Genomic DNA, 26545 nt, shown 5'->3' with positions numbered 1-26545 from the left:
TCGTTGTAGGTGCGGGTCTCAGAGGTGGGATCCACACCTATCAGAGAATGGGGGCATATCCTAGCGATATGCCCCCATTGTCCAAAAAGGGATAACCCATGGTTTAACCTTGTGCCCTGAACGAGCCCAGTAACCTCAATTTTTTTTAAGTGTATGAGTGCGGTCTGTGTTACCATGTATATACTATACGTGTGGCCTGTGCCAATGTGAGCCTGCTTGCGAGTGGGGCGCTGTGGGGTCTCTATGAGCCCTTCATAATCGGTGTGTTGATTTAAATGTCATAGATGGTGGCAGCGTGTTGGGGTGCATGAGAGGCTGTGTCAGGGTGTGATCGAGGCTCAATCTGATCGACCCTTGGCAGACGCACCCTGTTCACGTGGCAGGGCGGTTCCCGTACGTGACAGGTATATACATGTGTATACATATGAATGTAAAATAAATAGATACACACACACTCCTACCTTCTGCACATATATTCAAATTTAAACGCGTATTCCAGTCTCATACAGCGATAGTATACCGATCGGATACGCCGTCTCATTATGATTCAGCACTGCAGTCCCGTCACATTCACTGCATGTGCAGTGCAGGGGAACTGCTTCAGCCAAGTGAATGGGGCCAGAAGCACCGCCGATCAAAGAAATACAGTAAAGGGGTCACAGTGCAAAATCAGCATGCATCCCCTTCAATAAACCCCATCACTTTATCAGATGGGAACAAGCTTAACTCTCTACAACTACATTGTAAGGTGTGAGAACACATACTTTGTGGGTATGTTTGCCGGGCACTCATATGATAAGGGTTAGCGTTCGAATCTGGTGGAGGAGCTGAAGGCCCTGGAGGAGATGGATACAAGTTGCCAGGGATGTTGAAGCCTGGTGGTGGCGGATTTTCCCTCTGCAAAATGTAAAAAAATTAAATAAAAAGACAATCAATTTACATACTAGTATAACTACTAACTGTATCAGATATTAGCAGGGGGTATTTGTCACAATTTCCACTCTAAGCAAGTGTGAAACGTGTCTACGTTAATGGCAAGTCTACATTCTGTTAAAATAATAGTGCGCCAAAGTAAAACATACAGTATCTGAAAACTACCAGCCATATTTATCCTGCAAAATGGCTCAGAAAGAAAGATATAGCATAACGAGAGCAAGTCATGTATCTTACTCAGACACCAAGTGTTGCCCAGTGCATGCGAAGTGACCCTGCAAAGGAAAAGAAGAGGCAAACCTTCCATGTACTGCAATGTTATACCTGTGTGTCAAAGGAAGAGGAGGCAGCGGGTGGAAAGCTGGGAAGGGCAGTAGGGTTTTTGTTACTCCAGGAAGTGACAGTAGGGGCAATTCTAGCCTGAAGTAAACAAAGAAATAAGAATCACTGGAAAAACTAAGAGAATGGAAACTAAATGGTGCCTTGGTCAAAGGGTGACCATTTTCCCTATGGTCCTACAAAAATAAATGCCACTAATCAAATACCATGTGGTTCGAATTAAATAGACTTTAGGTAAGTATAAGGCAAGTGTGAAGACAGGGCTGCCATAAAACAACTGTTGCACAAATAAAAGCATAGTGTGAAAGGTGTTTGGATGGAAAATAAGACAGGCCCCTAGAAAAGAGCCACCAAAGGTCCCTAGAAAAGAGCCACCAAAGAAGACTTCAAAGAATTTTCGGTGATTAGCATAATTGATAAATACGAGACCTGCAAAATAAAATTCACCAAGCTCAAGTACCCATCACGATTACTGTACCTGGGGAAACCGTTAATGGCAAAATATATATGTAATAATATTAATAAAAGTAGATGTAATAATCGTCTACTACACTCCAACACAACACGCAAAAAGTCATCCATACAGGTTCATGCAAAATACTTAGCAAGTTTCTAATATATGTTGCCTTCCAGTTTCTCAGCATTTTCAAGACCTGTTAGCTGACAGTGAACAGACACATTGGCCCAGGTTTATAAAATGTGTCTAAAAATTGGAGCAAATCGACGCACCTAGGTTTTCTACACTTTTTACTGACATGCTTGAAAAGAGGCAGGGCTTAGTAGACAGGGGCAGTGCTTTTTGGGCAAGGGCAGGGCCTAACTGCTCCACAATTCTAGAATAAAAATCTCAAAAGTCTCAAAGTAAGCCAACCAATAGTTGGTAGAAAAGTGCAGTGACATCTCAAGACAGAAGTGTTAGACTTAAAGATTGACAAATTTATCATTTGACTTTCATGCCAAACTAAGGTAACACAGACTCTTTGTAAAAATCCCTTTATGATAAATCTTCCCCAGAGTGTCTTACCTGTGGGTAGTACTGGTTGTCTTGTGTAGGTTTCACGTGTGTTGGCATGCGCTGTGGAACCACTGGTGTTGCTTGGGGTGCCATAGTGCTAGGGCCGCTCTCTCCTTGTGCGCGTGTCAGTCTCTCCCGCAACTGCACAATGTTCAGCTGGTGAACAGAAGACAACAGAAGTAATCTAATCTGTGCCACACTGCAATGTCTAAGTAACAAGGTGCATGGTAACATGCAGAGGCAGTCACACTACCTTGATGTATAATGTCTACTATTTTGGTGCTGAATGACTTCAGTGCAAAATTCTTAAAATACTAATATAATTATAAAAAAGAAATTAATAAAAAATGCTGAAAAATAAAATAAAATATACAAGCATGTGAACCAGTGGGATGAAAGGCTATGAACACCTTTGGGGGCTTTTTAATGCTTTCATATTACTCATTTTGGGCTAAAAAAACAAACATTTGTTCAATTGGTCTTTATTAAAAGTAGTTTTTGTGCTACAGGGTTCACCCAGGCATCCCCCCTAATATGAGCATCGGAGCATATCTCCTTTGCCCAGGGCAAAGGCATTTTTTGGCGATCCGGTGACGTACTGAGCTCTCCATAGGGACTGCTAGATGGAAACTTCCGCCTAGCAGTGAGCCCGGTGACGTCACCGGTACTAATGGGTGGGCTTTAGTGCTGCCCTAGCCTGTAAAACTGCTAGGGCAGCGCTAAAGCCCGTCCATCGGAGCGAGTGACATCACCGAATACACTGCTGGGCGGAAGCCTCTACCCGGCAAACTAAAAAAATAAACAAAAAAGACCTGGCCCTGCGCGATACAGTGTAGGGCAAGGGAGAGCATCGGAGCATCAAATGCTCCAATGCTCATATCAGAGGGGCTGCCTGGGTGAAATTGTGGGTATGACCCCTTTAAGTCTCAGCCAAGCTGCAGACTATCTTACTTTCAGTTTTACAGTCCTGTCATGTTGCTGTTCTGCAGCTAGGCTGAAACTTAACCCTGCAGGGCAAAAACTGCTGAAAGTTTTTAATAAAGACCAATCAAAAAAAATTATTTTTAGCCCAAAACGAGTAAAATCCAATCATACAAAAATGCCCCCAAAAGGTGTTCGTAGTCATTATTGTGCTGGGTGGAACAACAGGCAGAAGGGCAAAGTACAAAGAAAACCACAAGAGCAGCACATCAGTACAGGACACACTTCTTACTGATCAGTCTTTTGTGAAAAATTGAGAAACTGTGTTTGGATACCATGAAAGTAATAATTCAAATCTCCATTTTCTACTCAGATATGAAACTTCTCCTACTTGACCAGATTAACATTTTATGCAATATTATAGTAGGCAGTGCTAGCAATAAAGGTCATGTGTGCCTAAAAGCAGAATCCATGAGACTTTTTATGTTCTGTATTTACAATCAGGTCCTTTAAAATAAGTTGTCTCACAAAGACGACTCCCTAGCAAAGCTGGTAGTGAAGCAGGGGAAGTGTGGTAGTAATTGCTTTGCTGGCTATTCAAATGAATGCCTGCCCATGTGCCAGGTCCACTAGAAAGAGAACTCCTCCTATAGAGTTGCTTGTCCTATTAGAACATGAATGGAAGACACCTCCTCCCCCCCCCCTCCTCATGAGGTTCATAGGACCTAACATGGTCTATGGACTGGGGTTGTAGCGGTAGACAACTCTATTGAGGGGCTTGACAAAATAGTGATGGGGTACTCTGAAAGGCTGAAAAGAGAGCAGATGAGTTGCAATTCAATAGTTTAGGGCTTAGAGATTGTTCAATTCCACTTACTTGGTTGGTATTGTTGGGCAAAAATGCCATAGCAGCTGCAAGGCTTCCCTGAGTTGCCAGTAAGATGGCATACTGACTCATCTTATCCGCCAGGAGGACACCTACATCTTGAGTGTCCACAGCTTGTGTGACTTGCACAGCTTTACGAAGGATAACCACTTTTTCTATAAGATCCTAAAAGTAAATTAAAGAAAAAGGAGCCATTAACTATACACACACACACACATTCTTGTTTTTAATGCTGCCCACTATATTTAAAGGGGTTGTGTCATGATATTCATATCGATAACCTACTCTTTGGACAGATCATCAATATCATATTGCCGGGGGCTCATCTCCCTACACTCCTGACGATCAGCTGTTTGAAAAGGTCGCAGAGCTCATGTGACCTGTGCGAGATCTAGATTGTAGCTTATCTCGCATTCAAGTGAACGTGTGCTGTGTCCTCTTCATATAGCCCATCCGATACTGATGACCTATCCTGACTATCATAACACTGCACAACCCCTTTAATCTGATACAAATGGCAGGATGTTGGCTGGGGAACACAAAGCAAGGGGTTTATTGTGTACAATAAATGATTGGTGGAAAATCTTCTAGAAGAACCCTAGCTGGACACAAGGACACCTTACTGCAGTATCCAACACAGCACCAGTCTCGTCCTTGTGTCTCATTTATGTAAAGAAGGCTGAGCTGCAATAACCGACCCGGTCACATATACAAGAACAGCACTGGGTCTTTTTTTGTATGGGTGGCTCAGACCCATCATACATTGATGGCTGTCCTAGAGATGGGCCAATCTTCTCTAATCCTGGAATACCCCACATTCCTGGTGCCAGAAGGTTAATTTTACAGCCCTGCCGCACCAAACAATGAACTCCTAGGCTTTGAATCACAACTTATGTATAAATGCAGATTTTCGTGTTTCGTCCTATCACTTAAAAGGGTTGTCCGGGACCCATTTTTTTTTTTTTAAAAACACGTTTATTCACAATGTACATCTAAATAAAAGGTGCCTCCATATATTTTCAGCTATTTTCGCCACTTCTATGTGGCTCCAAAGGTCCCCCACTCATTGTTTATATATCTGTTTCTTTCCCTAACGTTCGGCTGCACTGCCCTGTGGGTTCTGGGGCAGCGCGGCATCAGGTGGTTACAGCTGTCTCTCTGCTCCCTCATCAATATTCACATCCATTCATTCTAAAGCTCCTTGCCCGGTGACGTCACCGGACTGGAGGGGCGAGGCTTAGCGCGATGTCGGCCAGCCGCTGTAACTCCGCCCCTCATCAATATTCACATCCATTCATTCTAAAGCTCATTGCCCGGTGACGTCACCGGACTGGAGGGGCGAGGCTTAGCGCGATGTCGGCCAGCCTAGTTACCGCCCCTCCATCCACTCTGCATAAATTACTTATGCTGCCAGTGACGTCACCGGGCTCCCTGAGCAGCGGAAGAGGAGGCTTTGCTTGCCTGCCAGGGACCCGGTACGTCAATGAGGAGAAGAAAACAGTACCTTCCGGCCATGAATTTCAAAGATGAAAACGGGGCTGTAGAAATCTGTGCCAAAGGTACTACATGCTTGTATGTAATGTGTATGCCACACTTGTACTATTAGAGCAATGTCCCCAATCCTGGACAACCTCTCTTATTTAACACTGGGAGGTCTGTACCTGTTCTAATCTCAACAAGAGACTCAATATTAGCAAAAACGATCAATAGTACTACTGCAGAAAAGGATTCAAGATTGATATTTTTTGATTTTTAAACTGCGCCTGTTCCCCCACTGTCAGCGCTCAAAGCTGCACTGAAAAACATAGTGTAGACTGCTGAGCTTGCGCTTAGAATGAAGAGGACTCCTGAGTGTGAGCCCAGCAGTCGAGAGCAATGGATTTTAGATGAGCTTTGAGCCCTTTCAGCATGGCAATGTACTTGTGTAGTACTGCAGATAATCGCGGTGACAGACTCCCTTTAAAAGAATGGAGAGCATCCTTAGAGGTTTACCTGAAGTGACAGTGGGCTGACTCCATCCTGAGCTTTGGTCCAGCAGGCCACCAGCTTCTCCACATTCCCTGCACAGATGTAGCATAGACAGGATTGTGCCTGAAGAGATGGATCACCCTCCTTTTCAAGTCTGGAGCCCAATAGGTCTGTAATCACAGGGTTTACGTCACAAGATCAGCTAGAAATTCATTTTACATTCTGCTGTACTCTTTGTCTCACGGATACACTCATGCTCAAGTTAATACATTTAGGTTTCTGGACCAAAGCAAATCGGTTCCACTTTAATGTGTAATAGCAATACGATATTCTTAAAAAGGTCACTTGCCAGGGGTACCAACAGTACAACCGATCTGAGATTGCTAACCTATCCTGAGGATAGGCCACCAGTGTTCAATGTTCAAATATTAAAGGGGTTTTCCAGTCTAAACGAAGCACAGATGTGCTAGCTTGTAATATATAATGTATACCGGGACCAGAATTGCAGTCACATGACCCAGTCCAGTGAATAATATGGAACCTTCAATGATGTCTTGCAGTCCACAGCATGTCACTACCATGGGCGGTCAAGTAGGGAGCTCTGGGAATCCTTTCCCCAGTCATGACTAGGCTTCTAATCCACAGCATGTCACTACCATGGGCGGTCAAGTAGGGAGCTCTGGGAATCCTTTTCCCAGTCATGACTAGGCTTCTAATCCACAGCATGTCACTACCATGGGCGGTCAAGTAGGGAGCTCTGGGAATCCTTTCCCCAGTCATGACTAGTCTTCCGATGCAGAGCATGTCACTACCATGGGTGGTCAGTAGGGAGCTCTGGGAGTGCTTTCCCTAGTCATGACTAGACCCCCTGTAAAGAGTGCATGCGCCATTACAGTGGTAGAATTCTGGCACCACCTAGTGACCGCCCAGGAGAAGAAGCCCACACAGTTAAAGAGTACCTAACATATACTCAAAGCATGAAAGGTGCCGCAGCAGTGCTTCTCAGAGCGCTCTGCACCTACAGCTTGTATCAGCTCTGCTTTTGCAACATGTGGAGAACAGATCCTATATACTGTCTATGGATCCATACTCCACATGCTGCGAAAGCAGTGCAAAGCTGACTCAAGCTAAAGGTGCAAAGCCCTCTAAGAAGCGCCGCTGTGCCTTCCGTGCTTCGAGTAAAGGTTAAGGTACCATTTTAGTATACTATAAACTGACACTTCTACATATATAATAAATTTAATGAGCTATAATTAGTTTACACTGTACAAACCTTCTGGTGCTACCAATAAGAATTTATAGATACTGGATATAACATTATATAAAATATTCTGCTTTGCACTACACAAGATAAAAAATATCTGACTGCTTTGCAATGGACAACACAAAAAACAAACAAAACCCCTATATTCATACCACACAGAGAAGCAAATTCTTCAGGTCTTGCATAGGTCAGCACGGCAGCTAGCGCCTCTCTCCAATTCTTTAGATCGCACGACTCCACAATATCCGTCCAGTTCTTGGTAACAACAGCCGTAATCAGCTAAAGCAAAACACATTGCACACAATCAGTATAAAATCACATGCACTGACAGAAACAGAAAGACAGTATACAGTCAGGAAAATACTGACATATGAATGGCGGCTAAGATCGGATCATGGTTCTTATTTGTACCACTTCATTTATTACTAATATATATGGAGTTTAAAGATAGGAAGTCCAGTAGTCGTCAATTGGCGAGGGGTGGCCCAAAGGGGGGGGACATTCCCCTCCAAAAGGGGAGGGTTTTCAAAGACAGGACCAGAGGGTAGAGGTGGAGCTGCTGCAGATATTTCCCTGTCCGCCACAAGTCTGTAACCCCCAATTCCCTCAGTGTAATGCCCCTTGGGGAGGGTAGTTACACTGGCAAGCATGTGGTGTACATCCTGAGGTAACCCAGGGCTGGCGGGAAATGGTGGATTTCCGTTGCTCTTTCCATCTGGAGGCTGGGGACGAGCAGTGGGTTTGATGACCCGCTGGTCTTCCCCTTCTGTATAGGGGAGGACAGGTAGTGTGGTAATCCCTGTGTAGGGGTTATAGAAACACAACCCTTTAACAAACTTTGCAACATGATTTTGTATATAAGCAAAACCAGAATCCTTCTCATAAGGAAGATACCCATCTGGACACAGCGGTCTCAGATTCTTGACCCTAGCAGGGTACTGGTTGGCTAGGTAAGATGCATTGGTGGGTAGGAGGGGGTACTGTTTCTCTTGTGGAGACCACCTGTTGGACTTTTCTCTCGTTCCCAACATGTATTGTACGTAATTCACAGAAATATAGATTCAGAAAAGAAAAGCTCGTACCCTTGTTATTTTGCTTTGTGATTTTGCAAAGTATTTTGTTTGCGTTCTGGACAATAAGTCAGGTCCTCCAGCAATGGCCAAAATGATTGCATCAGCCATACGATTATCATGCAAACAAAGGTCAACTGCACTTTCAAAGTTACCAGTCAGCAAAGCTTGGGTGATAAGTCCATCAACATCTAGAAACACAAAGTAGATATACCAGTAAGGACAAGAAGTGATGCAATATGTTATAGCTTTTAACTATACAGCTTAGAAAACATCAACCTGACAATACATCATAAAACTTTCAATTCAGACGAATATTCTCATACAGCACTGGCTGTAAAATGGAATGCAATGACTAGGGAGTGTACAAAGATGTATGGAATGAAACAGTCAAGCCAGATGTTTTTGAAAGAAGCTCCTGTGTCACAATGATCCACAATTCTTTCTGCCTGCTCAGATCAATATATTATACCAAGAACATCTGCATAGAAGGCAGTTCTTTGCTCAGTTTGCACCAGTAATCTGTATAAATACAACATCTGAATTTTTTGGCTTTGCCCAGAGATTCGGTTACAGCTTCATTTTGTCATTTTAAGAGTGTGTTCACACTTTTGCAATCCGGATTTGTGGGCAGAAATCCCACAGTAGCTAGCAAAGTGAATGGGATTTTAAGTACTCGCATCCATATGCTGCTAGTAAAAAATAAATCAGCATGGAAACTGACACATCGTACAAATTTTACACCCACATCATGTCAAGTTATGGTAAAGATTTCACAGCGGACTTCACCCTTTTAAATGCATCCTGTTGTGCCTTTTCATAAGTGTAAACATTTATATATGCGTATTCTAGTTATAATGGGTATTCCTGGCCTATGAGAAGCCATGGTGGATCAAGTTCACTATTATATATGGATTTAGCTTTTTTTATGTAGGCCGAAGTGAGTTCAAAGGAAGGTTACTGAGTATAAAGGTTCTTCCTTGCAGATGTGTACCAATCTGGAAGGGAGTGTTTCTTATCTCATTTCATGTTTATGGCTAAGATAGGATGAGTTTCTGGACACATCTGATATATATCAATTTTAAATTATGCATATTAATGAAGCAGAAATATAATATCTATGTATTCATTTAAGAGCCTTAGTTAGTCCTTAGCATAAGACAATCAGCAGGGCATATATATATTTCTTTATCTAAATTGTTATATATTCTGAAGGACCTTGATGTATCCAGTGTCTTGTATAAATTTCTCGCTAGGAGAATATTCCTATCGCTGATTTAAAGTACCGAGGTCAAATGTTTAGAACGCAGGATGATATCAGGCATGTATAAGTTAACCATTTCTAGAATGATGCTAATGGCTTATACAACAGTGCCCCCTAGCTGTAAGTAGGTATCATTACACCAGTAACAGAAATGTATTCTGGGTAATGCAGTAACATCATGATCCATTATCATGGGTACACGCCCATCCGACAGGATTGGAAAACTCTAATCTAGGAGGGCGTATTAGTCTGATAAGGTTGTGGATAATTACCCACTAAAGGGACCACCACCAAAGGGAAAAGAGGGAAGAAACAAAGAAAGAGGGCCCTGAGAAAGATCCTGATTATCAGAAAATTCTGGAGAGTTGACTTCCCTTGGCCTCTGGGTAATGTATGTTTTTGTTATATGTAGTATTCATAAAAATTTGTTGGTTTGATTCTTAGCCAATCCCCGCTTTTTGTGGATGGATAAGATTAGTTGCTACATCAATATTATCACTATTCAGCAACGATGCATATTGCTGAATAAAAATTTATATTGATTTTCAGAGGAAACTCTTCATATTCCCTAGTCTGATACCAAGCCGATAATTTATAAGTTTATTGCAATACTACCAAACACCCGAGATTTGTTCATAGTTTGGCAGAGCAAGGGTTCATATCAGTCATTTTATTTATTGAATTTCTGTATATAATCAGTCGATGATAAAAGCTTTCATATTTAAGCAGAATTGGCATATTTCGCATTGGTTTATTAGAGAGCGTTGGTAAATTTGTGGTGTGTCAGCACCATCTAGTGGCGTATTTTGGGTAACATTTCATTGTCTTGTCTTTGCATATTATTGGTCATATATTCATTGTATATAAATTACTGTATAATAAATCATTTATATTTTTGCATAGACACTGGTACCGTATTTTTACTAATTGCACAAAATAATTATGTTTTGGATCGAATGAAAATTTTTTTTTTTAAAAGGGGTTTATATGTCCCCCTTGGATCAAAAGTCTCAAGGAAAATTTTTTCCCTTTGATTCTTTCTTTGATATAAGGCACTTGCTTTATATACCTGACAAGCCAAACAAAACAATTTGAGGATCCAGCACTTGTGGTTAATTGTAAATGACTACATATCTCTGTCCATTACAAACTGCATGTGCATAGTCCAATACATGTGTGTACAGTACACCTGTATATTTCAAACCAATGGGGTCATCTACTAATCTGAAATACGCCTAAATTAGGGGTATTTCAGGTGCAGATGGCGGCGCAATAGTTAGTTGCGTCACTATCTGTGACTTTTCCCCGCTCACTCCAGGTCTAAAATTGTGTGCGTGTGGCACGGGAAGGGGACAACCAGCGTAGAAAAAGGTTTATATGTAAGACGGCTCGGAAGCTGTCTTACATTTAGAACTTGCGCTGGATGCGCCGAAGTTATGGAAAGGCCTGTGCCTCTTCATAACTTCGGCGAATCAACCGCCAGCTATGGGGCTTTATTAAGACTGGTATCTAAAACGCTGGTCTTAATAAATGTTCCCCCAAGTGTTCTTGTGCATAGCTTGGTTACAAATGACACACTTAAGTAAGCTGTGAACAAGAACACTTAGTTTGAAATGCATATGGTATATTAGGAATGTGCAATATTCTGCTGTGACTTTGAGAATAAAAATTGGACACCAATAAAGGACACAAATCCCAAAGAATCCTCCAAAATGCTTTTAGAACACTGGACTTGACTATGAAGAACAGTTTAATGAGAAGTTGGGTGAAGGCAAGTCATGCACAGCACTAGTAATGAATTTACCTCCGCTCACTGATATATTAAACGTTTCACCTGACGGGACAGTGTCACCCCCTTCTTCATTCTGTAGGTTCACTTTCTAAGAAACAGGAAAAAAATAAAAAAATAAATAAATAATCAGTGCCCGTATGAAACACCAGGTTGATATGGAAGGTGGGTTGACATGGAAGGTATAGCAGCACACTCGTGGATGATGTTCTCAGCAACTAGAGAGCAAAGCAGTTACAGAAATTAGGTTTCAAATTATTAGTAGAAACTATTTCCACAAGACACTATCCTGGAAAGACATCTTAATAGGTATATCATAACGTGATTGTTAATGAGCGTCTTGCAAGCAGGGCATGTGTGACAATACAGCGATGAACAGCATGGAGGCCACAGGGGAGAGCACAGTAGCAGTAAAGAAGGTAAAAAGTACCTCCCCCAAGATCAGCTCCTCTGTCGGGTCACTTTCCTCCTCCTCATTCTCTACAGCATGGTCAGTTTCTGTGACAGTCTTATGTCAATATAGTAATAAATGCAAAACAAAGTATGGAAGCATTAAAGACAGAGAAAAAAATAATCACGCAGGTAAGACAGAAATCATCATGGAGAAACCAAAATTCATGGTGGGTCATATGATCATTAAAAACAGGCAACGTTCCAGCCATTGTGAAGCTCCCCGTTTGCAGTCAGGGAATGCAAACATTCTGCTTTCTATCCAAAAGCTGAAAACCTATGCAGACCGCATGGCAAGAGTGTTCCACCACTGCAATTCTCTATGAACTAAACTGTCTGAATTTTAGTTGGATTAATATACCCTGATACACTAAAACAAATAATTAAAGAGGCACTGTAGAGCATGTTTAGGAGATGTCCTAACACTTCTTTTTCAGATCCGCTGCTCCATTGTGGCGCTGTGCCCCCGTCTCTTTTGGCACCCTGTATGCTAATCAATAGCATTGGTACAGGGAGGAAGCGACAGCTGCGTTTCTCAGGGGTAGTCTTCTTCTTGGTACCACTTGGAACCGAAACAGAGTTCGGTAAAAGTTTTTTTACAGTAGAAATTAATTTCTGAAGTTATTACCCAAAGTCTCGCGAGACTTTGCGAAGTATTAACTTCGGCTCATCTGAGCCAATACATTCTAATACTCGCTCCGTACAGTATTCTAACAAAGTTTAATGTGAATCGACTTTGGAGGGGTCATCCAAGTGGATTCGCTCATTCCTAATTGTAGTTTAAGAACCGGTGAAAGGTCCTCTTTAAAAATCCAGACAGTTCACAGAGCTCTTCAGGTCTGTTCACACCTAGCAGATAAGCTGCAGAGTTTCTGTCTAGACTTGCGACAACAATGCTAAGTTATAGGTCTGTACAGATTTCCTACCTCTGGATGTCAACAGAAATGTTCCTACTGACAGCTAGCAGGGATTTTAAAAGTGGTGAGAAACTGAAATAAGAAAACATTAGAAAGTTGCCTTTAAAGGCTATGGACACCTTGCATTTTACTAATTTTGGGCTAAAATATATATTTTTTCAATTGGTCTTTATTAAAGATTTTCAGCCATTTTTTAGATATACAAAGGTTAAAGATGAGTCTGTTTGCAGAGTATCACTTCTCAGTCACGTTAGCTGATGGTTCATGTGAAGCCTCATTTCTGATCTCCTGACTCATTTAAAGGTTTGATAAGAGTTTAGCTATGGTCAACTGAGGCTACTTTCACACTCGCGTTTTGGGACGGATCCGTCATGGATCTGCAAGAACGCATCCGTTACAATTATACAACCGCATGCATCCGTCATGAACGGATCCGGTTGTATTATCTGTAACATAGCCAAGACGGATCCGTCATAAACTCCATTGAAAGTCAAAGGGAGACGGATCCGTTTTCTATTGTGCCAGACTTACTAACGGATCCGTCCCCATTGACTTACAGTGTGTGTCAGAACGGATCCGTTTGGCTCAGTTTCGCCAAGCAGACAGCAAAACACTGCAGGCAGCGTTTTGGTGTCCGCCTCCAGAGCGGAATGGAGACATAGGCAAACTGATGCATTCTGAGCGGATCCTTAACCATTCAGAATGCATTAGGGCAAAACTGATCCGTTTTGGACCGCTTGTGAGAGCCCTGAACGGATCTCACAAACGGAAAGCCAAAACGTGAGTGTGAAAGTAGCCTCAGAGTTCTTAAGGGTGATAAGAGTGCTTAAGGCCCCCTGCACACGAACGTGTGCTTCCCGTTGCCGTATTGCGGACCGTTCCGTGGGCATTCCGCATCACGAATGTGGACCATTCAAATGAACAAAGCTTAGCCCCGCCCACGCTAGTTGATACTAGTCATGATGTCACTGGGCCGGCGGTAAACAGTGAGAAGGCCGCGGCGCTGCTGGAGCGCCGCTGCCTTCTCAAACAGCTGATCGGCGGGGGTCCCGGGTGTCGGACCCCCGCCGATCAGATGCTGATGATCTATCCAGAGGATAGATCATCAGTTTAAACAAAGTGCAGATCCCCTTTAATGAAGACCAAATAAAAATTGGCCTGAAGGTGTCCATAGCCATTAAACTTTATTTCCATATAGCCAGAAAACTCTTTGATATGCAGAACAACAAAATTCTATAAAAAGAAAAAATATTCCCACCTTGAACTAAAGTTTGCAGTGGTTAATAACACATTTAAATTCTCATTTATAGAAATGAAACAAAGCAAAGGAAATGACAGTATGCAGAGACTAGCAAGAGTACGACATCTTCACTTGACACACAATCACTACAGCCATCCACTCTCCCAGCCAGACGACATATACACTGATTGACGGGAAAAAAATAAAAGTTGTTGGAATCTAAATAAACTTTCCATGTGTGAATGTAATCATGAGATATGCAAGCGATTTTAATATTAGAATGAAATTATACTTTTTTGGGGAAAAATTGAACAACTGAAAGAAGGCTCTATATGCCATCAAGTTGAGCATCCTGAACAGTAAAACGAAGCCAGGCCGCAGCCCCCCTGCAGATCTACAAGTAGAGGAAACCCACCCTAGTCACATTCTATGATGTTTCTCTTACCTTCCTCTTACATTATACGTATACATAGTGTTACATATCTAGAGTTCAAATTACACATAAGGATAAAAATGGATCAAGCCCCTACAGGAAGCCACACCTTTTGGTACAAGCCCTGCTTGTGCAATAAATAAATAAAATAAAAAAAACACCTAAATTAATTTTTGGGGGGGTTTTGCACTCTGGTTTGAACTTGGGCAGGTCAGGGTGGAAAAAAGCAGAGTAAACTATATCTGAAATCAACACCAGAACATAGATTTCAGTTCATAAGTGTGGTGCATCTCACGCCACCTCAACACAGATCAAGACCCATGTATAAAAACACAAGTCATAGGCCTCATGCACACGGCCGTTGTTTTGGTCCGCATCCGAGCCGCAGTTTTTGGCGGCTCGGATGCGGACCCATTCACTGCAATGAGGCCGCAAAAGATGCGGACAGCACTTAGTGTGCTGTTCGCATCCGTTGCTCCGTTCCGTGGTCCGCAAAAAAAATATAACCTGTCCTATTCTTGTCCGCGCTTTGTGGACAACAATAGGCAGTTATATTAAACGCTGTCCGTGCCGTTCCGCAAATTGCGGAACGCACACGGATGTTATCCGGATCCGCGATTTGCGGACCGCAAGACTCACAACGGTCGTGTGCATGAGGCCTTAATAAATTTCCCTATCAAACTCAGCTGTCATTTCCCTTTTATTAAAGGGTATAAGGTAAGAGCAGACTATCTTCAAAAGTTTTTGCTAGTACTAGTTTTATTTATTCACTTGCTACCAGATGTAGTTGAGGTTTAAATAAAAATAATAATCAAACCGTGATGAATCAATGCTGAAGCTCCTTAGAGAAAACATTTCAGAAAAAATAAAAAATAAAATAATCATTGTATGCATACAAACACAAATTGTATTTTCACTTACCGGATCTGTTCCATCCACATGGGTCAAAACGGATGCAATCTAGAGCAAAAATAAAAAGGTACATTGTTGTATGTATTCCAACTTCACTTCTGCTTACAAGTACTGGTTCACCTGGGGCCTGCGCATAAAAGCCACCTTGTGATGTGCAATAGCAATTCTTTCCTCACCAGTACAGACAACAGTAAGCAAGTGCCACAAAAGAAAATGCCAGGGCCATGCGATCCAGGTTACATAAAAAATGAGATTCAAGACAAGTATGAGGAAGTTGCGACATGGCAGAAATTTAAATTAATCCTTTATCCCAAGAAAGAGGCCGCTGTAAAGATTGACTTAAAGTGTAACCGCCATGTTTTCATAAAAAATAAAAAATTTTGACCACTGTATGACACTATATCCTCTGGATAGATCATCAGCATCTGATCTTCAGGGGTCCGACTGACTGGCAGTAGCTCCGCGGCCTTCTCGCTGTTTACCGCAGGCCCAGTGATGTCATGACTAGTATCAATGGCCTGGGCGGAAGCTCTGTTCACTTGAATGGAGCTCAACCCCGCCTAGGCCCTTGATACTAGTCGTGACATCACTGGGCCTGCGGTAAACAGTGAGAAGGCCGCGGCACTACTGCCAGCGCCAGCTGCCTTCTCAAACAGCTGATCAGCGGGGGTCACGGGTGTCGGACCCCCGCCGATCAGATGCTGATGATCTATCCAGGGGATAGATCATTAGTTTAAAAAAAAAATGCAGAATCTCTTTAACCCCTACAATATGAGGATCTTCACAAGATGGCTCCTCTGCCAGTTCTGAGGCCAAAACTGCTTTCCCTCACTTCCCATACACACTTACTGTAGCCAGCAGCTCCCTGCCAGCCAATAAGATGGGATTACTGAGAGACACGCCTCTTCACTCTGAAGCCTAATGGAGGCATGCAGTATGAAGGACCGCCCCTCTGTCTTCTGTTTATACTAAAGGGAAGACAGACAAGCCTTTTAAAGGGAGCAGTGGAAAGGGACAGGGGACCTTAATGAAAGCTGTTATTATAAGGTAATTACAGATCTCTTGACAATCATTGACAGACTAACTCAGGTATACATGCCTAGCTCTAATAAACTAGCAAATAAAAAATATATGACAGTTACACTTTAATGCTGCAAGCAGGTTACCAGCATAGGATAAAAAAGGCATATGACATGTGGAGAATACAGGTCACAGGGGAAAAGCGTCCCTCATCCACAACCAATCTGTCAGACATGAAGACCGATAATTACCTTTGCTCCAAGATCTTCCTTTCTGAATCCTAGAAGCTCTAGATACTTGCCCCGAGAATCATCTTCAAAATTTACCTAAGAATAAAGGAAGTTCAAGTTAGAAGAATACTTAGTCTTAGTCAACTGCTGCTGAATTCATCATAGTTCTCAAAGATGTCCAGGGGCTCGAAACAAAAGTTCTCCACTGCGCGCACACGCAATTTGCATGTTGAGAAAGTCTACAGCAATTTACAGTACAACAAATGGGGATGGGTTTGACAAACCCTATCCATATGTAGAAGGAAAAACTCTGTGTGGAACCAAGGGTATGCTGAGGAATATTGCATGTTCTGTCTCAGATTTCATCTATATGAGTGCGGAGTACAGCACTCGGCTCTCCTGGCAGTCTGATAGAGGGAATGGTGCTCTGCTCAAGCATGCACACCACTTCTCCATTCACATATGGGACTTGGAGACCACCAGCAATGATACATGGACCAGCTATCCTGTAGACAGGGGAGAAATACTGAGAATGGAAAAATCTCCTTAATCCCTTAAAGACTGAGCCTATTTTCATTTTTGCAGTTTTGATTTTTCCTCCCCAAACTCAAATGAGGGCACCATTTCATTTACCATGTTTTGTATTGGAAAACTGAAAAAAATTATTTGTGGGGTAAAATTGAAAAAAAAATGACAATGTCCGTATGTTGCAGCTCAATACGATTACGTCGATACCAAACCTGTATAGTTTTTACTTTCAATTATTACTTTTTTTTTAAAATAAAAACCTTTGAAAAAAATAAACATTTTCTTTGCATCAGCATTTCCTGACAGCCATAACTTTTTTATATTTTGGTCCACAGAGCTGTATGAGGGTTTTTTTTATTTTATTTTTGCGGGACAAACTTTCATTTTTATTTGTACTATTTTTAGGTTACATACAACTTTTTGATCACTGTTATTCAACTTTTTTTTTGGGGGGGGGGGGGGGGGGGGGGGGAAAGGTTATTATAAAATGGCGAATTGCGTATTTTTATAGTTTTTTTTTTTCCACTGGGTAGGATTTTTTAAATATTTTAATAGTTCAGACCTGATAGGTTTATTGTTTATATATTTTTAAAGGGAACCAGGATTTTGTGTATAGAGCTGAGGACATGGGTTGCTAGATCACCGCTAGCACATCCGCAATTCCCAGTCCCCATAGCTCTGTGTGCTTTTATTGTGTAAAAAAAAACCAATTTGATACATATGCAAATTAACCTGAGATGAGTCCTGTCTCTGACTCATCTCATGTACAGGACTCATCTCAGGTAATTTGCATATGTATCAAATTGTTTTTTTTTTTACACAATAAAAGCACACAGAGCTATGGGGACTGGGTATTGCGGATGTGCTAGCGGTCATCTAGCAACCCATGTCCTCAGCTCTACACACAAAATCCTGGTGACAGGTTCCCTTTAAGAACACAGCTTACCATGACAGGCCCGGGAACCTCCAGCATGACCCAAGCTGTCATGGTAACCGATCAGAGCCTCATAATTTCACTGTGGGGGCTCTGATCGGAAGGCAGAGGCAGCCGCAACCCCCTGCCTAACCTTACAGATACCGTGATCGCTGTTGAACGCTGCATCTGAAAGAATTAATTGACCAGTTTCTGTGCCACTGCCAGTCACTATTTCAGCATGGAGACCACAAAATCAACAACAGAGCAAATGGAAATGAAATACACACACCTTTAGGAATGACCAGACATTTTTCTCAAAGTCATTCTTTGCATCATCAATTTTTTTCTGGCAGTACTCAAGGAAAGCACCAGTGCTGACTACATCTTGAAGCTTGTTAGAGCGGTTAAGGAACTCCTCCTCGGTGACCACTTGACTGACATACACATGGAAACGTTCAGCCTGTGGATGCTGTTGGGCTGGTTGAGTCTTCTCATTCCCAAATGTAACCAGCTTCCCACCAAACTGCAAAGAACCACAAAACATAAAAATGGTTATATATACACTAAAGCCACCTACTTGAGAGACAAGTGTTAGGTCCATGAGTTGAACCTCCACACCAGAAGTTAATAACCCTGGTGATTCCACTTGATGGAGCTCCCATAGCTGCTGTGGTGCCGTTAATATTTCTCTCCAGGTCACTTTGCTGTAGCCACCATGGACCCCGACAGAATAAATGCTCTGACAGGTCTACTAATTATCACACGAAAAGGAAAAATACATAAATCACAAGTTGTAAAATTATTCTCAAAAACCTTGCAAACCTATGCTGAACAGACATCAGCATCTGCCCATAGGTATTTCGACATGAGTGCTGAATTGTTCAGATATTACTCAATTAAATATCCTCAATGCATTTCCAAAGAGCGGAAAATTGCTCACAATTTCAAATCAAGCATAGAAAATGTGTTTTGTGATGCCCTCTACTAAAAGGGAGAATCTCATACAGTATTTCTAATCATAAGGGGGCCTTCATAATTTTTTTTTTTCTGGCGTCTTTCTGTACTTCAGTTTTTCTGTTGTAAAAATGGCCTCGCCAGATGTTAGCTGAAGGTCTATAGGAAATGAGAAATGCAGGGAATGATAGTTTTTTTATTTGCTCCTTGTGTTTTGGTACATTATGTGGGGTTTCTCTTTCTTGCTTCTTTCCAAAAACGCAGCTTGCTGAAGCTCTTCGCATTTTTGAGGCGTTTTGACAAGGGCTTCTCTATAGGGGAGAATCGCCATGAAGAAAATGCTACTGGTAAGGGTACTTTCACACTTGCGTTGTTTGATTCCGGCAGGCAGTTCCGTTGCCTGACCTGACTGCCTGATCAGGCAAACTGTATGCAAACGCATGTCATTTTTTCTGACTGATCAGGCATTTTTCAGACTGATCAGGATCAGTCAGAAAAATGCATTGCAATACCGGATCTGTTTTTCCAGTGTCATCAGGCAAAGCGGATACGGTATTTATTTTTTTCTCATTTTTAAAGGTCTGCGGATTTTTAAAGGTCTGTGGATCCGGCACTAATACATTCCTATGGGAAAAAATGCCGGATCCGGCATTCAGGCAAGTCTTTTTTTCACCTGAGTTTTTTTCACCGGAGATAAAACCGTAGCATGCTACGGTTTTCTCTTTTGCCTGATCAGTCAAAATGACTGAACTGAAGACATCCTGATGCATCCTGAACGAATGCATGGGAATATGCCTGATCAGTTCTTTTCCGGTATAGAGCCCCTGTGACGGAACTCTATGCCGGAAAAGAAAAACGCTAATGTGAAAGTAGCCTTAGACACACTGGGTGCAAAAAAACACCAGGAAAAAAAGATCATGTGATGGACCATGTGATGAGCGCAGTGACGTCATCAAAAGGTCCTATTCCTCAAAGAAGAAGACAGAAGAGAAGCCAGGCTGCGCGAACAAGTGGATTAAGGGGAGTTAAATTATTTATTTATTTTTAACCCCTCCAGCCCTATTGTACTATGCATTCTATATTAAGAATGCTATTATTTTCCCTTTTAACCATGTTATAAGGGAAAATAATACAATCTACACAACACCTAACTGAAACCCGAACTTCTGTGACGAAGTCCGGGTTCGGGTCTGGGTACCAAACATGCCGATTTTTCTCACACGCGTGCAAAATGCATTACAATGTTTTGCACCCGCGCGGAAAAAAAACGCAAAAATGGAACGCAATCACAGTCAAAACTGACTTGTTTTAGTGTCAAAATCGCACCATTTTCCCTGAACGCATCCGGCCCCAATCCGCAACGCCCGTGTGAAAAGGGCCTTAAAGTGCATTTATTGCAGCCAGTGAACACTTACAGAAAATGAGGCTCCGACTGGTCGTCGCAACCACTTTGGTGGTTTTTTCAGGGGCTGAACATTGCTCTGCTGTGTGGTCTGCTGAGGGAGCTGTAGTGGAGGAAGAGGTTGTCCGGTGCCGAATGGGTCCAAGTTCCCAAAAGATGAAGAAAGCTGCCAAGGAAATAACCCATAGCCACATGCATTACATTCACAGGTACAAACGGGACAATTAGGACAAATCCAAAATGTGAGTTATATAAACTTTTAATGTAGATTACACCATTCTAAAATCATATAATATCTGCACCATGCCATATAAACAGCTGAACTGCTCGCAATGTACCTTATCCACCTGCTTCTGATTAAGATTGTCATTGCCACCACCCATAATGGAATAAACACTAATACGTCCATCAAAAGATGCTGCAGAAAGCACAGCGGGATTCCGCGGACACCACTGGATATCAAAGCACCACTGTGTATTTGTAGGCAGTTCATATAAAACCTAATAACGTCAAGAAAAAAACTGGTGGTTATTCCAAAGCAGGACATTACCTACACATTACGAATAAGAGAATTCATTGCTGGCCCAAGAATCGGAATTTGTCATCTTATTTATGAAAGAAGTTATCCTGGAAAAGATGATAGTGACTGATCCTCAGGATAGGTCATCGTTATCACATCAGCAGGGGTCCAAGTCCGGACACCCCTACCGATCAGCTGTTTCAGAGAGCGATGCAGGCTCCCGGCAGCTTTCCAAGGACAGCGCCGTACATCATATAGTGGCAGTGCTTGGTAGTGCAGCTCAGCCGCATTGACTTGAATGGGGCAGAGTTACAACTAGACCATGTGACCGATGCACAGTGATGTCACTGGCTTAGGAAGATGCTACGGCGCTTAAGGCCTCTTCTAACAGCTGATCGGCAGGGGTCCTGGGTGTTGCACCCCTGCAGATATGATACTGATGACCTATCCTGAGGATAAGTCATAAATATTTTTTTTCTGGATAACACCTTTAAGTTCAATGGGCTGTCCCCCAAGATCAACACTTCTCACCAACTAGTACAGTGCTCAGCTATCTAGACTTTAAATAGCGTGACAGCGCACATGTGTGACCGCAGCTCTGTTCAGACTGTGACCTGTCTTCTCGTGATTGGTGAAGGTCCCAACGATCTGGAATGTGGGTAATAGAAATTAGAGCATTGATACCCACCTAATGTGGAACAGAGTAGGGGATATCCGAGATCTGCGTAAAAATCTGCATGAAATCCACATCTGCACCAAAAACCCCATAAACAGTGCATAAAAAAGGCACCAAAAACATGATAAATTGTGCAGATTTTCTGCACCCTGGGGGTCTGTTTTGGATATAAATTGATGTGCTGCAGATTTTAACTATGCACCACAGACCAATTTATGTCAAGGATTATTTATTCAGAGTTTAGGCTTAAAATCTCACCCACTTTGCTGATACTGTACAACGCTGGGGATTTGCAGCACGAAAAGCTGTGATGGCAAATTCAGGGTGTATTCACCATATTTGAACGTACCATTACAGTCCATAGTGAAGTGCCTGTATCATTAAAGGGTTTCTGTCACTAGTATTTTCAGTATTAAACTGGCTGACATTAGCGATGTGCTAATGTCAGCTGCACCTACCTCTGCTATTCTAGTGATTATCTGTGCCCCCCTTACTGTAGAATTCTTACTATTATAATATGTAAATGACCCTCTAGGGGGGGGGGGGGGGGGGGTTTGCTCCTGCACCTAGAGGTCCCCGTCTCCCACCTCAAGTCATGCCTTCCAAGTGTTGATTGACAGGGCCAGGCATCGTTCGCATCCTTCTGCCTGCCCTGTGCCCTGGGGAAATCCCGCGCCGTTAGGTATTTTGCGCAGGCACGACGAGGGAAGGACGCTCGCAGGCTGCCAGCTTCCTCACCATGCCTGCGCAGAATACTGAACAGCGCGAGATTTCCCCAGGACACGCAGAAGGATGCGATCGATGCCTGGCCCTGTCAATCAACACTTGGAAGGCATGACTTGAGGTGGGAGACGGGAGCCTCTAGGTGCAGGAGCAACGCCCCCCCCCCCCCCCCCCCGCTCCTAAAAGTAAGAATTCTACAGTAAGGGGGGCACAGATAATCACTAGAATAGCAGAGGTAGGTGCAGCTGACATTAGCACATCGCTAATGTCAGCCAGTTTAATACTGAAAATACTAGTGACAGAAAAAGTAGAGACACACAAAATACAGTTAGCTTCCTTAATATGTTTCCAATTTCTACCATTTCTACGGTCACTTACCTCTCCAGTGTTTGGATTGGAGCAGAGTATTTTTGAGTCTTTCCCACAGCTCAGTAACAGTTCTGGGTCTGCCGAACTCCAAGCAATAGCCAAGATGCCCCTGATGTTAATAAAAGCATATAGATGAGGGTAGATTGGGATACACCCATAGAAAAGGAACACAGGCACTAGCAAAATTATCACACGACAAGATCATTTTTCATAGTTCCAAAATTAAGAATCAAGATGCTTTGCAACACCTTCAAACTTCTAAAAAGGGTTCCCTCATCGCTGCGAGAGACTAGAGAAAGGTGTTCTTTACATACCTTGCATGATTTTCCATCACTCGTAATGGTGAAGAGGCAAATCGAAGGTCCCACATTTGTATTACAGGTAAGCGATCGTCCTCGGAAGACAAGACCATTTGTGTCGCGACATCAGGATGCCAAGCCATCCCAGAGCAATGCATCTGCACAAAGGTTGGGATACAATGACCTTTCAGCCTTCATGGTACACACATGGTTAAAGAGATGCAGCGCAGAGTTATGGATTTACTATACCCTGTTGCTGTGGTCGCTGACTTTAAGAATGGGTTCATTTTTCCGAAGGTCCCATACTGTGGCTCGACCACTGGGGCTAGCAGAAGCCAGAATGTGTTGAACCTGTCTGTTCCATGCAATGCAGCTGATGTCCTCCAGAGGCTGAAATGTTTAAGGGTTAATCATGCAGTGATAATCCCAATATTACATAAGAAATATCTATTATAAAAGGGAGGTTTTGTTATAGGTTTCAGTTTAAAAATACAAAATAAAAAAAAAGGGATTTCACAAAATGATTGTGATCAAAGGAAATGCTGCTCTTCCCATTACGATTTTAACGTACAAAATCCTTCAGTCTTCCTGATCAATGCGTTTTCCATTCACTGTGCTCGATATACCGTATATGAAGTTCAGGCCATTTGGCCCCCTCCCCCATAATTGCACAATATGCTACAGAAGGCCAGGCACAGTAAAGGTGGTCATAGACATTAAATGTATGTCAGCCGAACCCACTGATTCTGGGAAGACTGGCCAATCATGTATGGGGGAAAGAAGGACTGGGCACGTAAACTAAATGTTTGGCAATGGCTTATTTCGTCTTCCTTATTGAGATCACACGCAAAGCTAAGAGTACATGTGTATGAGAGGGTAAGGCTGAGTCGGTGAAAATGCCAGGAGAAAAAAAAAACATTGCATGCAACATTTTTTGTCAAGTCGAAACTGGGTATGTATGCCGGAATGCGGCCGGATCACTGCTGGATGTCCTACCAGAGATGTGAACGAGGCTCAAGGGGTTGGGAGGAATAGCTGTTGGCAGAATAAGCTTGTCTGTCAACAGCTATCCAAGGTGTATGGTCACGTTAAGTTCTGTCCCTTAACGGGGTATTCCCATCGAGACATTTATGGCATAATCCACTGTCCAGATGAGACAAACCCTTTAATAAAGCTGCAGTCTCCAGACTCTATATTTCAGGTGCATACAGAGAATCTGCAGACTGACCAGCACCAAGGACAAGTTGGGGCCGTGGTACACTGAGCAAATTTCGGGCCAATTATCAGGAAATTCGTCCGTAGTAACAATTGTTCCTGATAACTGGCCTGTATAATGGTGCCACCAATCAGTTGATAAATTAGTTGCAGGATTTGCATCTTTTATCAGAATGAAAGACACCATATTGGGCAGTAATCAGGGATGTGCCGCTGATGATCAATCGGTGAGGAACGACTGGCATAGTAATCCTTCCAGACACTTGGCTTCAGCACTGGTCAGTCAAATAGGCCCCTTTGGTGCTCCATTTAACAAACAAGCAGCACATATAACCAAGCATAGGGAAAACCACTGTATCTTACCTGCGATTTAGCTCCAGGCGTCATGGGGACGGCTAAATGATTACAATCCCAAATGTAAATCTCAGATTCATTGGCACCAGATGCAAAAAGGTTGGTCTATAAAGAAGCAGAAAAGCACAAATGACAACCTGACAGATAAAGTAAAGCACATACAGGCCAAAAGAACTACTCATTTATAGGTGTTAAAAAAGGACCATTCACAAGGTAATGGGTGATATCGGAGCAGAACGAGAAAAGTACCTGGAATGGGTTGACATCCAAAGCTCTAACTGGTCCAGTATGTTTATCCTGCTGGGCGATCACCACATTACTGTCACCTGCCAGAATCTTGGCCGGATCATAAAGAATGACATTTCCATTCTCGCCTCCGGCAATGAGAACACCCGAAATGCTGCTTTCCGAGTTTATTGTATGCGGCCCCCAAATAAGTTTATGGTACCTGACAAGTAAGAAGCACACACAATATATAAAAATGCAAAGCTAAACCCTCAGGTGACCAAAGAAATAGTAATTTCAGGAAATAACGGATACACATATTATTAGCGGGTTCATTTTCACTGGTCATTTGTTATACAACTTAGTATTAAAACCTAATCGCTAGATTGAAAATCAGAGGTCGGTTACCATCCCGTTGGGTGATTTTGCTCACCCCTGGTTGTAAAAGTGGCATGTGACTCAGCAGTGACAAGATGGGGACCGCTAAGTCCAAAAAGCTGGACATCCCCTGTAAGCCTTGGTCAAGCACTTATTTAAGATATGCATGAAACCAAGTAGACACATTCCAGTGTCGGAAGCAGGAAGAGGATGCATGTCCACAGCTTTCTCCAAGACAAAGGGGAACTTTATTAAAGGGGTTGTCCGGGCTTTTAATATTTATGGCCTATCCTCAGGATAAGGCTACATGAACACGAACGTTGTTTGTTTCCGTGTCCGTTCCGTTTTTTTTTTTTTTGCGGATAGGATGCGGACCCATTCATTTCAAAGGGTCCGCAAAAAATGCGGACAGAACACCGTATGCTGTCCGTTCCGTAGCCTCGCAAAAAAAAAAATAGAACGTCCTATTTTTGTCTGTTTTAGGCATTGTTACAATGGATCCGCAAAAAAAACCTAAAAAACGGATGGCATATGGATGTCAGCTGTTTTTTTTTTTTGCGGATCCGCCATTTGCGTAGCCTAAGTCATCAATTTCAGATCTCCTGTCTCTTTTCCGGCTCACCACTGCAGTCTCCTGTCTTTTTTCCGGCTCACCGCTGCAGTCTATGGCAAAGCAGCAGTAGAGCAGGAATAGAGACGGGAGACGGCACGTGCGCACAGAGCGCGCCTTCCCTTCATACAGCTGATCGGCGGGGGTGCCAGGTATCAGACCCACACCGATCTGATATTGGTGACCTATCCTGAGGATAGGTCAATATTAAAAGCCCGGACAACTCCTTTAAGGACCCATGCGCACAACTGTATACATTTTGCGGTCACAAAATACAAATGCAGTCGTAAGCATTTTTCGTGCGGACCCGTTGACCTCAATGGGTCGGTGGTTCGCCTTTTGCAGACATGGTCTATCTTTTTGCAGGCGGGACATTAGGATGCAGAAAGCACACTGATGATCCATGTCCTTCTGCATCTGTAGGTCCATTCTACAAAAGGAAAGAACATGTCCTATACTTCTCCACAAAATGCAGACCATGGACCAACTGAAGTGAATGGGTCTGCAAAAAATGCAGATGCAACATGGACGGTATCCATATTTGGTGGACTGCAAAATACATAGTCGTGTGCATGGGGCCTTAATATGATTTCAGATATAGTTAACAGCAGTTTTCTGCTGTAAATTATAATAAATGTACAGGGCCACCAAGGCACCCCCCCCCTTGCCAAGCAACCACCCACACAAACAAAAAAAAAAAAAAAAGTTGAGCATTTTTGAGCAAG

General features: G+C 42.7%; 1 protein-coding gene across 12 annotated transcripts in view; it reads right to left on the bottom strand.

Annotated features, from left to right (window-relative positions):
• The window catches only part of SEC31A (SEC31 homolog A, COPII coat complex component), a 62038-nt gene that overhangs the window by 14583 nt on the left and 20910 nt on the right, over positions 1-26545 (bottom strand). For 10 of the 12 annotated variants that reach the window (XM_040418069.1, XM_040418070.1, XM_040418058.1 and 7 more), the window contains exons 4-22: positions 24857-25055; positions 24617-24712; positions 23288-23428; positions 23054-23196; positions 22749-22848; positions 20790-20951; positions 20465-20617; positions 18385-18618; positions 16673-16747; positions 15411-15449; positions 11880-11957; positions 11465-11540; positions 8409-8587; positions 7479-7605; positions 6087-6232; positions 4086-4259; positions 2297-2443; positions 1258-1353; positions 765-897 (exon numbers count right to left, since the gene is read on the bottom strand). In XM_040418069.1, coding sequence (XP_040274003.1) covers positions 765-897; positions 1258-1353; positions 2297-2443; positions 4086-4259; positions 6087-6232; positions 7479-7605; positions 8409-8587; positions 11465-11540; positions 11880-11957; positions 15411-15449; positions 16673-16747; positions 18385-18618; positions 20465-20617; positions 20790-20951; positions 22749-22848; positions 23054-23196; positions 23288-23428; positions 24617-24712; positions 24857-25055 — 2498 coding nt within the window. The remainder of the gene's footprint in view (positions 1-764; positions 898-1257; positions 1354-2296; positions 2444-4085; positions 4260-6086; positions 6233-7478; positions 7606-8408; positions 8588-11464; positions 11541-11879; positions 11958-15410; positions 15450-16672; positions 16748-18384; positions 18619-20464; positions 20618-20789; positions 20952-22748; positions 22849-23053; positions 23197-23287; positions 23429-24616; positions 24713-24856; positions 25056-26545) is intronic. The other 2 variants (XM_040418062.1, XM_040418064.1) reach the window with 2 other exon arrangements.

Source organism: Bufo bufo, chromosome 2, assembly GCF_905171765.1.
Source record: "Bufo bufo chromosome 2, aBufBuf1.1, whole genome shotgun sequence".
In the NCBI taxonomy this organism is placed as follows: Eukaryota; Metazoa; Chordata; class Amphibia; order Anura; family Bufonidae; genus Bufo; species Bufo bufo.
This window is presented reverse-complemented; position numbering and strand designations above follow the sequence as displayed.